The 16,092-nt window shown below is 32.6% G+C and overlaps 1 protein-coding gene across 3 annotated transcripts; it reads right to left on the bottom strand.

The window, feature by feature from the left end:
• Positions 1-1,361: 1,361 nt before the first annotated feature.
• LOC118035761 (polyadenylate-binding protein 2) lies at positions 1,362-13,413 on the bottom strand. 3 transcript variants are annotated; one of them, XM_035041391.2, is made up of 9 exons: positions 12,742-13,405; positions 10,509-10,627; positions 9,601-10,254; positions 9,421-9,498; positions 9,255-9,344; positions 4,570-4,704; positions 2,296-2,472; positions 2,005-2,208; positions 1,362-1,910 (listed from the first exon to the last, which is right to left on the bottom strand). In XM_035041391.2, the coding sequence occupies exons 1-9, from the start codon at positions 12,992-12,994 to the stop codon at positions 1,665-1,667; spliced, it is 1,956 nt and encodes a 651-aa protein (XP_034897282.1). In that variant the 5' UTR covers positions 12,995-13,405; the 3' UTR covers positions 1,362-1,664. The 3 variants fall into 3 exon arrangements, with proteins under 3 accessions (XP_034897282.1, XP_073263764.1, XP_073263765.1); XM_073407664.1 differs by lacking the exon at positions 1,362-1,910 and adding an exon at positions 4,833-4,896 and having other exon boundaries at positions 2,020-2,208; positions 12,742-13,413; XM_073407663.1 differs by lacking the exon at positions 4,570-4,704 and having other exon boundaries at positions 12,742-13,411.
• Between the last annotated feature and the right edge of the window lie 2,679 nt (positions 13,414-16,092).

Raw genomic sequence — 16,092 nt, 5'->3', positions numbered from 1 at the left:
CCTAGAGTCCAGTAGGAGCCACAACGCCCTACTGGAACTTTTGTTTCAGGAACTTTTGTTTTCACGTCTGAAATCGTGAATGATTGAGTGTAATTTAAAAAAGTGTTTTAAAAATTGAATTTTAACTATTATATTGTGAAAAAAAAACATATACTAGAATAATAGGTTGAAAAATGATTTAAAATAAATTGGAATATTTTAGAGAATTGATCCAAAATATAAGGCAAGTTGAACTGATTCTCCACGATTCTAAGACCTGATATGATCCTACTTACGAAATCTAAACATAGTTCAGAATCGCTTCTAACAAATATTCAAAATCTCCCTGCCTCAAAAATTTAAGATACGTTTTGTAACAACAAAAACCATTTCAAGAAGATGGAACTGTTTAGAAAGCCTAATATTCTGAGGATTTGTAGAAAAATGTCCTATTTTAATACCTTTTCATCTAATTTCATGGCATGTCAAACATTATTTTGAGAGGAGAACGATTTATAAACAAGTAAACCATTCTAAAAATCTACAAAAATTGATGTCGCGACTCACAAGGATCAACGGAAAAATCTAGGTAGCCTGTCCAACATAAAGAGTAGCCACCACAAGGATTTGTTCGAGGATCTTCTGGCATTGTTCCTTGAAAACCACAATCTTCGGTTTTGAAATCCTCTTTTACCAAAATTTGAAGCCATAATGGTTTTCCATGACATCCACGCAACTTCGTCCTGAGATGTCTGAGAAAGGATGTTAAACGGCACGGGCGGCGTGCTTTTGATCAAATTTATCGTCATTGCTGATGTTTGTTAATGATTTATTGTTTAAATTAAAAGGACCAAAGCGTGGCGCATGTTTATTAACCACCACCAATTTGTTTTTCTAGTGGTTGTTTGTCACGGGCTCATGCATAAAGACGGGCAGCCGACTATACTGAGCTAGAGATGGTGAATACAAGCACCCCAGGATGCAGCGACCATGTTTCAACCAGACCCCAACTCACAGTGAGTTAACCGAGTTCACCAGTGGGAACCTCTTGCTATAGCACAGAGGCCTGCCCATCATCATAATGATCCGCCATGGACGAGAAAACAATGTTCATCAGCAGGGGCGGCCTGCGAGATACACAACCACGTAGCTGCCAATTATACGAGAACTGCACAGAACAAAAAATAATCTTCATCCTCGGGATTCTTGGTTCCTCTCCACGCATTGAGCTCACTTGTTTCAAGAAAATGGTGCAGTGCTCGTCTACCTGCACACCCATTTAAGAACCGCCGTGGTAACAATGATACCATAATTCAAAGTAAGATGCTTCCCAGGCCTGGACTCGACAAGTGAAACATAAAAAAATAAAATGTCTGCCACAATTAACAAATAACCCACAGCCAGCATTAATCAAACTAAAGAGAGGAGTTCACGGTAGAACCTGCAAATGAGTCGAAAAACACCCCCCCAACAAGACACAAGGAAAATCTATCTAGTTCTACCGAATACCCGGGGATCTTGCACAAAACAAATGATTGCATACCAGGAATTTCAAATTTCAATCACCCTACTTAAACCTAAAACCACACAATGGATGGAATGTAGCAACTTATCTGACAATAAAACTAGGTCTAGTTTTTGCAAAACCAATCCGATGCACTCCTTTCCTAATCCACCAAACACGCCTAAGAAACAAGATTTTCATTCAGAGACAGTGAGGCAAGCTGGTCGGCTGGATTGTTGATCTGCTGCTGAGCAGCTACAGTCCTAAGAACCTCCAGAGCCTCTGCCACTTTTGCCTTCAAAGCCTCTGGTGACTCGAGCAGGTGCAAAACCTCAGTTTGATCCATCTCTAGAAGCATGCCTGTAACCTTGGCTGCTGAATCATGCTCCAGCTGATCCACTAGGGGGTATAGACTCTCACCCAGCATCTGCCAACCAATAGAATCAAGAAAATAAGATAAGACTCTATGCCCAGGGAATCACTGGAACAAGTGAAGACAGACAAAGTGATGTGGACCCCACCGTCCTTTGCTGTTCAGGTGTTGCATTTGCAAGGGCAGTAGCCAAAGCAGTAATGGGCATGGGCTGTCCGCCAGCAGCATCTCGTATTGGCACGACACCCATGTCATAAGGAACTGAAAGCATGCCACCAGCAACACCTGGCATCGGAACATCTGGCATGTTACGACCAGATGGGTAACGATAGAAGCGTCCCCTGGGAAGCATCTGGAACAAACAAATAGGATAACGCATTTAACACAAAGAACATGGGATCAAAATGAACATGATGAGTTAAAAATATCTTCTACTCACCTGTTGCTGCATGAGTGGGACTGGCTGCTGGGTCTGTTGTACAGGGCCACCTCCACGTCGCCCTCCAGGGCGCTGGCCTTGCTGACCCTGCTGAACAAGAGGCACAAAAAAATTTGGCATTGGAGCACCACCAGGCCTCATTCCAGGTACAAGTTGCTGTTGATAGCCAAATCCAGCCTAACAATCAACCATAATTGCTCATTATGTGTTTCAAATGAAAAGTAAACACGCAATAATATTCTGCATCTAGGTTCATATCAATGCCCCGGATCAACTTCAGAATTGAGGACGGAACCAAAGAAATAGAAAGAGAAACAATCACATCTCAGATGCTCAAGCTGCAACGAATTCATATCATTAACATTTGGAACTGCTTCAAGTCTCAATAATATGAATTCCAAGCCAACTAACTTGCCGGATTCTTTACAAAGTCCATCCCAGTTTATGCAAAAACTATAGACCACAACAGTCACAGGCTGGCACAGGAGTTATTAGAACCTCATGAAATGTACAAATATACATTTGATTTAAAAAAATGAATAAGGGACATCGCACAATGTTTAATGAATCAGTACTAAAAACTCAAAACATCTACCAAATATGTCTGCATTTTGTGAGTGCATATTCACACCTCAACACATGACATTTTCTTTCTGATTATGTCATGGCAAAACCCCTAAATTTAATTTTGTGTTCATATTAATTATTCATTTCTAATTAATTTGATAAGTTAACCCTTGTGTCATCAAGAACACATTCAAGCGACCCTTTAGCTTCTTCTGTCACCTCTCAACAGAGGTGGAGCTGGAACGCTGATGTAAAAATAAATCACCTACTTTGAAAAAAAAAAAAAAAAACCTTTCAAATTACAATCCCAGAAACAGCAAGGAATATAATTTATATATAATTTTTTGTTTATATATATCTTCTTTTATTGAGGTAGTTATAGAATGTAAAAAGGTTATCCTCCGCTGTAAATTGTGTCATTCTTTTTTTAGATTAATTTGATCTCTTTCCTAGCAGTAAATAATAATGATGATGATAAAAGTAAAATTAATGATAGTAAAAGATCCGTTAAAACTGGAATCTCCTTCCACAAAAAACTATGTGCCGGTCCTCTTCATCACAACCATCTATTGCATCACACCTCACTCTTTATGTTTTTTTTTGGACACAATTTGCTTATGTAAATGATTTTTGTAGTTGCTAGGGATCTTGAATAAGGGGACTTGAAATAATGCTTGATTTGGAGGAGGCAGTAGAATGATAACTATAACTCTTTCTAATTCAAAAGACCCTCGCCTTAAATTCATGCTTCTAATTCTTCATTTGATTCCACTAAAGCTTCAGTTTTAAGAGCCCAATTTCTGGGTTTGAGTTGATCTCAATTGCAGGTTCCAGAAATTTTTTATGTTGTTCTTGTTGCAATTTCTGAGTGTGTTAAACCTTTCCTTTTCTTTTTTTACGCGCATTCTATTTTTGGTTTTGTTTTTTGCCATGTTATAATTAGCTTAAGATTTGAGAATTTCTAGCTACAACAGCACTCTGACCCCACTTATTGCCACATGATCATAGTTGATGGAGGAGAAATGATAAAAGTTAGCTACAAGGGTTAATTAAATGTGGTATGAGAACAAAAGGGTTGATTGACAGAATTAAAATATTAGAGGTAGGAAAATTTTTTGACAAAAACACGGATACATTTTGGGGTTTTGCCTTGTGTTAATTGTTGATGGCATTACATGCCTGACAAGACCACCTTCCAACAACTACAATAAGTACACCTCATTTTGAAATATATGAACATGCTGGCCTGGAAAGCCACTGCAAATGCATATACTGGAGGAATGGTGTAAATCCCATAATGAGGCAGGCAGGGATTTCAAATATATTCATATAGTTCCAAAAGATCAAAACTGAAAGGGTTATAAGAAATTGATAAAAAGCATTTTGAATATAAAACGAACAATTCAAACATAAAAATGAACTATCATTCTATAGCCATAGGGACATTGACTAGAAGAACCAAATGAATAGCAAATGATCTGGCAATCATGAAGAATGCGGTATCTTTCTATGGCCATAGAGACATTGACTAGAATGAATTATCATGGCCAGATCATTTGCTATTCATTTGGTTCTCTATGGCTATAGAACGATAGTTCATTCTCCTTCTTCTTCATGATCTGCTAAAGCATGAAGAAGAAGAAGAAGAAGAAGAATAACGAACAATCATTCCATAGCCATAGACATTGACTAGAATCAAATGAATACCTGAGGAATCATTGCTGGAGGTCCTTGCCCATATAGAAATTGCTGACCAAGACCGGGAGCCCCAGGAGGATACACTTGCATACGAGGAGCAACTGAAGGTGCCATGGCAACTGGCCTCATTTGAGAAAATTGTGCCTGTAAGAAACAAGACAAGTTAGCAACAAAATCACAAACAACCACAGTAACATTGAACATGCATCAATAGCATTTAACAGAAAGGAAGTGATCACATGTTCCAATAGAAAATAAACCACGATAGTTACCTCTCTTTTTCCTACCACCAATTGAATGTGATTTCATACATGTTACATAGATATCACCCAACAGCTACAAGAACAAAACATGCTTGCATCAAAAAATGGTAGGGATCATGATCCCATAACCATCAATAGCATTGTTTTTCAGGAGGTGGCATCTCCATGGTATTGCCAGAAGAAATGACACAATATGCTAGAGAAACAATCACTTGAAAGTTCATACACCTCCTTTAGAAATACTATGGAACTGGTTGGAAAGACTAGATATATAAATATCTTTCAGGAAGAAAAGTTTAGAATGAAAAGTTAAAGTTGGTAAAAGTACAAATGTACAATAAAAAATACAGTAAATAGTAGGTATCAAGTAAAAATGCCTTTGAAAGTTCATACACTTACCTTAGAAATAATATGAATTCAATGTGACTGGATAAATGATTGATTGATATGTTTAACTGCTTTAAGTGAAAAGACAAAGGGCTAAGCTTAAAAAAAAGATGTTGATTCAATTCAAACTATAACACTATTCGATTATTGGATCATAACTGGAGTTGTATAATTTGGATTTAGGTTTGTTTATATGGATGGAAAGTTAAGACATAGGCCTAAAACTTTCATTAAAAATCTAAGATTCAAAACGGTCATTTTCAAGTTGAAATAAAGAAAATAAAATTAGAAAAACAATAAAAGTGAAAAGAAAAATAAAATAAAATATATAATTTATATAGAAACTTACCTCCCTGGCAACGACGCCAAAAACTTGACACGATCAAAAGATTGATGTCTTATCCCAAGTACATGAGTGTTGAAGTAATAAATAACCCGGTAAGACTGCGGTTGAACCACATAGAGATGAACTATATAAATTACAAATAATATAATATATATATATATATATATATATATTATTTGTAATTTATATAGTTCACCTTAAGAGTTTATGAGATATTGATGTAATGATTAAATAAGAATAAAACAATTGTAAATGTTAGAGGATCAACTAATGATATTTCAAATAAATATAGTAAACTATTTTTATTACTCTACTGGAAACATTAGTTATCTTAAACTCAAAGGAGGTTCAAATCGAATTATAAATTATTAACATGATTACATTAGTTACCTTATTTGAATAATGCTAATAATTGTAAATGTTGTCAGGTATTCATGATGTTAAACCATACAGTAGACTATGAAAGGGTCAAGCATTTATTGTACCAAGAGTTATACAACATAAATCTAGATTAACCATTTAACAAGCAAAGTATTAAGAGTGAATAAGATAACTAATACAAAACATGTTAGTATCAAACATTAAAGTCCATGTTGAGCTTGCACAATACTTATTCTTACACCAGTGTAACCTTTTTTTCTTGACATAATAAACTTAACTAAATATAATAAAAGAGAGAAACATAAATAAACAAAATATAAATATAAATAAGATATAATTTAACTATAAAAGAAAAGGAAAAGCATAAACAAGAGATTAATATAACATAAAATAAAACTTGAAAATTACAAAATACAAAGAAAGAAAGTAAAAATATGTTCTGAACACCAAGATGTCTAAATGTATGGTAAATGCCTCATTTTATAGGCTAAAATTTAGAATTATTGATTTGATGACTAATTATTGAGTGGGTGGCGACCTCGACCTCATGACTTGATAACAATCCTTATCTTATTTTCTGAACAAAATGTCATTACTAACATCAAAATTTGAACAAATAATCTTCATGAAAGTTCTGGAAATTGTCTCAGCTTTCCAACAAAACAAGAATGAGCTAATTTGGACTTCTAGAACTCAAAATATGGGTTGAACATTAAACAGTGTCTGGGTTGCAGAACAGATTCTAACTTCTCTTTTGTTACTACAATTTAAACTTGAAAACAGCCGTTTTGAATCTTAGACTCTTAATGAAAGTTTTTGGTCTATGTTTTAACTTTTCATCCATATAAATCAGACCTAAATCCAAATTTTACAGATACAGTTACGATCCAATAACTTAATAGTATTTCAGTATTGAACCAACATCTCTTTTTTTAGCTTAGCCCTCTCAGTCTTTTTAAAACGGCTTGTGTTTTTTTGTTTTATTAATAGCATAATATTTTTGTATCTTGTTATCTTTTATATTTGTTTAAGTGTATTTCAGACTTGTCAGTAGTCGTTGCTTTAGGTAATGTCTTATATACTCTACCTTAGAAAATTAAGGACAATGTCTCATTTTGATTTGGGGAAAGGATAGTAGTCGTAAGTTAAAAAAAAAAACTTTTTATTGTTATTAAAACCATTGGACAAAACTGTTATTAGGATGATAGAGTAAGGAGAAATTCTATTGACTCTTAAGACGCATCTTAGTAAACATTCTTATCAAGGTCTATCATAACACTTCTTGAAATATTCAGGTTAACAAACTCTCGCATTGTTATCACTTGATTCTGTTTGTATATTCATTTAACAAGTATTTTAAAAAACCTTCATTTTCACATTTTAACATATGATTATGGGTTGCACATTGGATTATTACATTATTTATGTTCTTTTGTTAAAGATAACAATTAAAGGAAAGGGATAATATATAATTAAAGATAATAATCCCAGCCCAAGAAAGTTAATCTTAAACATTAGAATAAAATTTTGTTTTCTTCCAAGTAAAACCCTATAACAATATGTTGATATATTGAGTACAAAAGAAAGGTTTATTAATATCTTATTTAATAAGCATGAAGCAAATATATAAATTTAATGAGCGTTTGTTTATTTAGATAGATTAATGGAAGTTGAATGATGAATATCACAAATTGTTTTAACGCTTTGATTAATATGGACTAATAATAAGCTGGTTGAGGGTATGATTAGTACTTAAAAATGCATTAAATTCATTAATTTAAGCATGTTTTATAATAACAAGTTCGATAACATAAAATATTTTTAATCTATGATAAATACTCATTTTGAATGTAGACATATCTTACAATTTAAATAATTGATTAATATGTTTAACTATTGAAAGTGAAAAGACAGAGAGGGTTAAGCTTAAAAAAAATATATTGATTTAATTCAAACTGGAACACTATTCAGTTATTGAATCATAACTGAAGCTGTAGAACTTGAATTTAGATCTGGTTTATATGGATGAAAAGGTAAGACATATATCTAAAACTTTTATTAAAAATCTAAGTTTCAAAGACAGGCGTTTTCAAGTTTAAATTGTAAAAAAAAAAATTAAAAAAAAAAAAAAAAAAAAGGTCAAAATTTATCATGAAATCTAGACATTATTCAATGTTCCAACCTATATCTCGAGTTCTAGAAGTTCAAATGAGCTCATTCTTAATTTGTTGGAAAGCTAAGATAATTCTCAGAACTTTCATAAAGACTATCTATTCAAATTCTGATGTTAGCAATGACATTTTGTTCAGACAATAAGATAAAGTTTGTCACCAAGTCAAAAGGTCGTCACCCACTCAATAATTAGTCATCAAATCAATATTTTTAAATTTTAGCCTATAAAGTGAGACATTTACCATACATTTAGACATCTTGGTGTTCAGATCAAGATCATATTCTTGTTTGTTTTTTTATTTTATTTTGTAATGTTCAAGTTTATTTTATGTTATATTAATATCTTGTTTATGCTTTTCAGTTACTTAGTTAATTTATATCTTATTTATGTTATTATCTTGTTTATTTATGTTTGTTTCTCTTTCATCATGTTTAGTTAAGTTTATTATGTAAATGTAAAAATATTTCACTAATGGTGTAAGAATAAGTATAGTGCAAACTTAACATGGACTTTAATGTTTGATAATAACATGTTTTGTATTTGTTATCTTATTCACTTTTAATACTTTGCTTGTTAAATGATTAATCTAGATTTATGTTGTATAACCCTTGGTACAATAAATGCATGACCCTTTCATAGCTTACTGTATGGTTTAACCGACAATTATGCTATGAAAAAAACTTTATTTATTGTTAACATAAATTAAAATCATGAATGCCTGACAACATTTGCAAGCATTAGCATTAGTCAAATAAAATAACTAATGTAATCATGTTAACAATTTATAATTCGATTTGATATTTTTTGTGTGGTTTCCAGTTAAATAATAAAAAGAATTTATACTATATTTATTTGAAATACCATTAGTGGATCTTCTAACCTTGACAATTTTTTATCCTTGTTTAATCCTTACATCAATATCTCGTAAAATTCTCATAAATTCTTTATTTTATTTTATATATATATATTATTTGTAATTTCTATAGTTCACTTTCTTGTGATTCGAATCCCGGTCTTACCAGATTATTTATTACTTCCCCACTTTTGTAATTAGGATAAAACATCAATTTTTTTATAGTATCAAATATGAAATAATAAAATATTTTCATCAAGCACATTTATCCATTTGCACCCAAAATAGTACCTGTAGCCTTGCTCTTCTCTCTTCCTTCCGTTGAGCAGGGGCAACATACAGGGGTTTGCTAACAACGATTTTTCCATTCATCTCCGCAAGCTGTATCAAAACAAAAACAATAAAGACGAGTATGAACTTAGATTACAGTGTGGCAGCCATGAAGCTCATAACTTACAGCTCTAGATGCTTCTTCAGGAGTTGAGAACGCAACAAATCCAGAACCTCTGCTAATACCACTAGGGTCGCGCATAACCTGTAAAATTTGAAAAGTGAAAAATGCTTGAATGTTAACATCCGTGGGAAGAAGAAATTGTGCAGGGCTGATTTCCTTCATATATGTGTAGTATTTACATACCTTGCACGAAGTAATAGTGCCAAAGTCAGAGAACAATTCCTTGAGTTTTTCATCATTAACGCTATCGTCCAGATTCTTGATATACAAATTCACGGCTTGGTATTTTTCAACAGACTCCATGCTCTGCTCAAATCGCCCTTTCAATTCAAGCTCTCTTTCAGATTTTTTTTGGGCTTTTCCAACATACCACTCCTTATCATCAAATTTCTTGCCGTTAAGAGCCTCAGCAGCTTTGGCAGCATCATTTACATTTTCAAAGTTGACAAATCCAAAACATTTTGATTTTCCATCTGCATCCCTCATCACTACAGCACTAGTAATTGCTCCATGTTCACCAAAAATACTCTTCAAGTCTTCGTCTGTTGTGGATTCAGCAAGATTTTTCACATAAATGTTGTTGAATTTGATGTTACTTAGAGCACTATCTCTTTCCTGTTTGCGCAGAAAGTGTCCAACATACACTTGTTTATCATTAATCAGCATGCCATTCAATTTATCTATTGCATTTTGAGCAGCCTCCTCACTGTCAAATTGTACAAAACCATAGCCCTTGGACTGGCCAGAAGCATCAGTAGCGACTTTGCAAGAAAGAATATTACCGAATGAAGAAAATGTGTCGTGTAAAGCTTTGTGATCAATAGTCTTGTCCAGATTCTGAAGTCCCCAAAATGCAAAGCAGAATATAAGGTCAGGGTTAGCCTAAGGCATCACAAAAGAATAGGCAAGAACAGAAGCCCATGCAGCTCCAAGGCAGTTTTGTTTTCAGAATGTATTACCACAGAAGTATAAAAAGGATCAATACAAAGCCATAATGAAAAGATTTGAATTCCAGGCAACCAAAATAACCATCGGCTACCTTAAAAGAGACAAAAGAAATAGAAGTCAAACAGAACAGTGAAAGTGAATACCTTGATAAATATATTCGCCATGCCACTCTTACGAATACTTGGGTCCCGATGTGAATACATGATCCTGATAGGCTTGTTATTGAGTGGAGTGAAGTTTAAGACATCCAATGCCCTTGCAGCTGCGGATGAGTAAATATATAATAAGCATGTGCAGTGAAGAACAAAAGTAAGACAACCATGAGCTTCAAGTAAAGTGTTAGTGTCATTAAGGCCCGTTTGTTTGCTGGAAAGTAATTTTTTTTTGGAAAGTGAATTCCGAGAAAGTATTTTCCGATGCTTGGTAGTGTAATGAAAAATAAGTTGGAAAACATTTTATAGTGTTTGATTATGTCATAGAAAATGAGCTGAAAAATAATTTATTTTTTTCAAGTTTATTAAAATAATGAGGAACAAATCTTACAAATTAAAAAGTTGAATAAGAATGAAATTGAAAAAAAAATATAATTTCATAAATTATCTCAAATAAAATAAATAATAATCAAAATAATATAGATCAAATCTAAAAAATTAAAAAAAAAATGAAAGATGAAGAAATTAAAATAATAATAATCAATATTTCATAAATTATTTCAAATAAAATAAGTAACAATCAAAAGAACAAGGACCAAATTTGATAGATAAAAAATTTCAATAAAAAAATGATAAGGAAAAAGCAAATAGCAATTATAAATACAATGACCAAAGTTAATATAAAAATAAAATTTTAAGAGATAAAATTGAAAAATAAATATTCAAAACGAAATATATATAGCAATCAAAAGTTTGAGGATCAAATTTGATATAATCAGCAAATAATGATATTTTTAAATTTTTCACAACTTCCGGAAAGTATTTTCCGCCCAAATTTTCCAGGAAAACACTTTCCTGAAAACCAAGCCAAATTTTTCTTTTACTAGAAAGTGTTTTCCGTTGACCAACTTTTCTAATCGCAAACAAACACAGGAAAATTTGAAAAATAATTTTCCGGAAACTACTTTTTGAAAAACAAACATGGCCTAAAGCAAGTGTGGAAGTGAGCTGTCAACATAGCTACTGACTAGTGATACCTTGCATATGTTTCTTTAATAAAGACTAATAGCCCAACAAACTTCTATAATATGATTTTCGAATTACCACATACATGGAAAAGCCACTTGAATGCTAAATCACTTCAAAAGCTAGGGGCCTATATTACATGACCAAATCATCCTACACAAAATTCAAATCAATTGCTACCGCCTTCACCTTCTGTATATTATGGACGGGTCTTCCCTTTCTATCTTTACACTCTTGATTCACATTCTCAGATGTGAAACCTTTGCATCCCTGGGAATGGGCAAGATTGAGGGAGCAAGTAGGTTTAATGTGTATTACTAAAGCCACATCCTAACTCCCATACATGGATTATAGTTTATGTACATGCTATTCCTTTACGGTTCAAAATTCTGATCACAATCCTATAAAATCTCACCCATTTGATCCAACCAGTTGTGACTCTGAAATTAAAATCTTACTTGATCTCTCCACTAGCTCAATTGTGAGCATAAAAAATTGAAGGTCACAAAATGGCAGAGCAAGTACAGGTATTAGTAGCATAGCAAAAGGTAGTTGATCCAGAGTCTCCGCAAATCATAATAGATCCAAAGGAGAAAGAAAATTTATGCAATGATTTAGTGAGTGAAATTAAATTGATCACTCCTGGTACCAAAAGTCCTCCAGGCTATGTAGTCTCACTCTACCCAATCCATATAAGTTTAAAAACTCGCACGGGTTCCTACTTAACCTAAAGTTAATGGGCTTTAGAACATATCTTCCTAAGACTTATCTTCTCCGCATGGTCCCTCAACGTAACTTCATCTATGGTACTGTATCATTAGCAAATACCGCACAGAAAAATTCCCACTCTTTCTTAAAGAATATTTCTAAATGATAACGGATATTTTTTAAGCATGACAGAAGGAGTAATAGAGTCTAGGGCATTACACGGACTCGTCAATCCCTAGGTTACACTGGATACATGGTTGACGTTACAAAAAAAAAAAAACAATACCATATCCAGTTTTATTTAATACAAATTTGAATTTTTCAATAAAAATTAATTATTCTGTTACATTCGACAATCTTCATCTAGATGATTAATTAAACCACATCAGCAGCTTAAATATCTTACGCATTCACATTTTTCAGTAATGTAAACTCAAATTTACAATAAGAAATGCAATTAAAAAAATATTAGTTCAGGGAAAATGCTAACCATCCTGAGGGTTGCTGTAGTTAACATAACCATAGCCAAGTGATCGCCTGGTGCTCAAATCCCTACAGACCCTAACCGAAACCACCTGACCGACCTGATTAAACAGATCGTAAAGCTGCGAATCAGTCACGTTGAAGTCAAGATCTCCAACATAAAGCGAAGTCGGCACAAACTGGATCGCTCCAGGTCCCGCAGCCACTCCGTTGGATCCAGGTACTGGAGCCGCTGCTTGATGCACCTGAATCTGAGCCATCTCAAATAATAATAAATAAAAAAATAGCACACAGGCCTTCTAGATCCTTCAAATATTTTCAATTTTTTCTTCTTTTGTGAACTTTTTATTTCCCTCTCCTCTTGCTATTATTAAATTAAAATCTAGATATCGAAAAAAATACATAGGATTCTAAACTTGAAATTTAAGACCTAAAACAAGTAAATTTGGGGAGGAGAGGGATAGGTAGAGAGGGATAGATTCATCGGATGGGAACCGAGCGGGATACGACGGAGAAAAGGAGAATTTTTTTGGGATTTTTTTAGGTGGGAGGGCAGAACAAACTGCACCGCACCGGTGAAGCAGTGACTGGTGCAGTTTATATAGTGAGATTATCAGGAGAAAGAGCCCTAGTTTCGTTATCAGAGAGACTTTAATTGTTGGCCGTTCGATCATGTCGTGGCCCCTTGACTGGGGTTTGTTTGAACGGTTATAACGAATCCATCTTGATGATGATTAATAAAGTCAGGTATGTTACGTAACAATTTAGCGCACGGGACGACACGGCTGGGCACCCTATTAATACTTTCGATCCCCCGCGTAAGTCTTTTTACCCGCAATAATTTTATTTTTTTACCGCTACGAAATAAATACCTTAAAAAATTTGATCCAGCCCAATGGACCAGAGATCTCTAATTTTGGTCTCATTTCGGTATGGTGACTAAAAAGCCCAAAAAACCAACTAATTAAGAGCTATGAACTTAGCCGAAATTATTCAGATCGGCCTTAATGCCAAAGTAAAAGCCCAGAACGACCTCCTTGGTGGCCCAATCCCATGTTTTTCTTTTTTGGTGCTAATGTTTATATAATTAATAATACGGGGCATCATCCTTGAGCAAAACCCATGGAGGGGAAGGTGCTGTGCTCTTTATATAAAGCTCATCATTGATAGTTAGATGTAACTTGCATTCCATGATAGAATTATGTACTTAGGCTATACACCTACAAGTCTCATCTCTATCATGTAGTCTTGCTAATTATCAACATTACAGATTTGGATCTTCTTGTATTCATTTCTTTATTTTTAGTCAGATTCGTTAAGCCTAAGATACGAATTAATGGTTATAATTTTGACAAATATTAAAAATTGGATCTTTGTAACCTGGGGTACTTTCTTCATTATTCTTGGCATTATAATATTTATTATATTATTTTGGTAATTGTTCTAGGTTTCAAGGAGTTTGAGAAGAGTAAGGTATAATCTAATAAAAAAGTTTACTTTTTTATTTTTTATTTGATTAGAGATTGAGAAAACCTTTAAATAAGGTTCAATATTTATTATGTGGTATTGTTTTTATTTAACTTGTTGTGTATTTGAATTTTATTTAATATTTAGATTAAAACTTTCAATTTAATTAAGATTTTACTAGTTAGGAATCTTAAAGCTAGATGCGCAAACCTCATGTTAAGTAGTATAATTCCAAACCAAAAAACAATATATTAAGAGAAATATCTTTATGATTAGAGGTGAAAATTCTCAATAAATTAGCGTAAAAACTTAGATGAAATAAAAATTTATTTGGTATGTAAACAGTATCGACGACTGAATATTTGACAAAAGAATAATATGTGGAACAATTTAAGAGTAGCATTTTCATAAATAAAGCAAAGTCTCCCTCCCTCTGTTATGATGAAGCCCTCACCATTTTTAGAGGAAGAAAACTCAAAAACTCTTTTTTTCTCCATTTCTCTCAAATATTATGGCATGGAAAGTGATAACTAAGTAATTCTTACTAGAGTAATCAAATCAAATTAAAAATAAAATAAAGTAAGAAAGAGAACGATTTGGGAGCTAAGAGAATTGGAGAGAGGAAATGTACAAATTAAATGAGGAAGAGGGATCACCGGGAATTATTGCAAAATAATCATTTAGTTGGGTTATTTGGTAAGATGCTCATTTTACAATAAATGCACTTATTTTCTTGAATTATAATGCAATATTGAAAATCCTTGATTTTTGAATTTTTAGGGTTTATATAAACTTTAATGAAAATGCCAAATTGTGTAAATTTATATCAAATCAGGATTGTGAACACATGGATGAAGGTCTAATGTGAGAAATTTAAAACTAATTTAAGAAAATAAAAATCATAAGTGGCTGGCCATGATTAGATATATGAGGAGAATTTAGAAATTTGTCTAAATTGTGTGATTTTTTCATGTATTAATGAAGCTGAGAATGTTTAAGCTTGATAAAGAATCATGTGATGTGGATTGCTAAAAATGTATTGATTATGGTCATATAATGGAAAAAAAATAAGAAAATAAAAAATATATATGTTAAATGCAAACTGTTAGTAAAGAAAGGAGATTGTATGCCAAATGCAAATTGGAAATATGAAAGAAATTGTGAAATTATATTTGAAATACAGATCAGTAATATGAAAAGAGTAATAATGTGTTTGAATAGATATGCATAATGGATTGGAATGAATTGGATACTAATTAAAGATGTTTCTTTACAAATAAGAAGGAACATTCAAGATTGGACTAACAGTCGAGGGAGCTCATACTACTAGAGAGCTAGGTAGGTGCTCGTCACCTTAATTTTTTTTACTTAAAGATACATTTTTATTAAAATTTATTTACACAAGTGAAATAAATTTTGACGTAAAATTATAAAATTGTGTTAAAAAAAAGTCAATTGTTTAGACGTAAATTAATCATTATACATTAAGGTTGGCCATTTGAAAGAAAACTAATCATTATATGTTAAAGTTGGTTGTTTGCTAATCATTATGTGTTAAAGTCAACAGCTTAGACAACGACTAATTATTTATGTATTAAAGCTAACTGTATGTATGAAGACTAATTATATATATGTTTAAGTTAACTGTACTAGTAGAGAATAAACATTTAAAATTAAGTTAGTCATACTAGCAAAGACTGATGGTGTAAAAATAAGTTAGTCATGTTGGCAACAGATAATTGATATTTAGATGAGTATAATAATGGAAACTGTGTTAGAGAATTTTAGTCATAATGATGAAGCTTGTAATTGAAAAGGAATAATTCAAAAGAAGTGAAACTATTAAGGTTTAGCATAGTACATGAATGTAAGATATACCATTGTCATAGTG

The sequence above is a fragment of the Populus alba genome, chromosome 2, assembly GCF_005239225.2.
Source record: "Populus alba chromosome 2, ASM523922v2, whole genome shotgun sequence".
NCBI classification, from domain to species: Eukaryota; Viridiplantae; Streptophyta; class Magnoliopsida; order Malpighiales; family Salicaceae; genus Populus; species Populus alba.
This window is presented reverse-complemented; position numbering and strand designations above follow the sequence as displayed.

What these genes read in the sequence shown, in the direction of transcription:
- LOC118035761 (XM_035041391.2), bottom strand. Translation starts at nt 12,994, where the DNA reads ATGGCTCAGATTCAGGTGCATCAAGCAGCGGCTCCAGTACCTGGATCC. An exon ending in GCACTATTACTTCGTGCAAG is followed by an intron (nt 9,499 to 9,600) that starts GTATGTAAATAC and finishes CAAATTTTACAG; the next exon opens with GTTATGCGCGACCCTAGTGG. An exon ending in TCCCACTCATGCAGCAACAG is followed by an intron (nt 2,209 to 2,295) that starts GTGAGTAGAAGA and finishes TGTTTGTTCCAG; the next exon opens with ATGCTTCCCAGGGGACGCTT.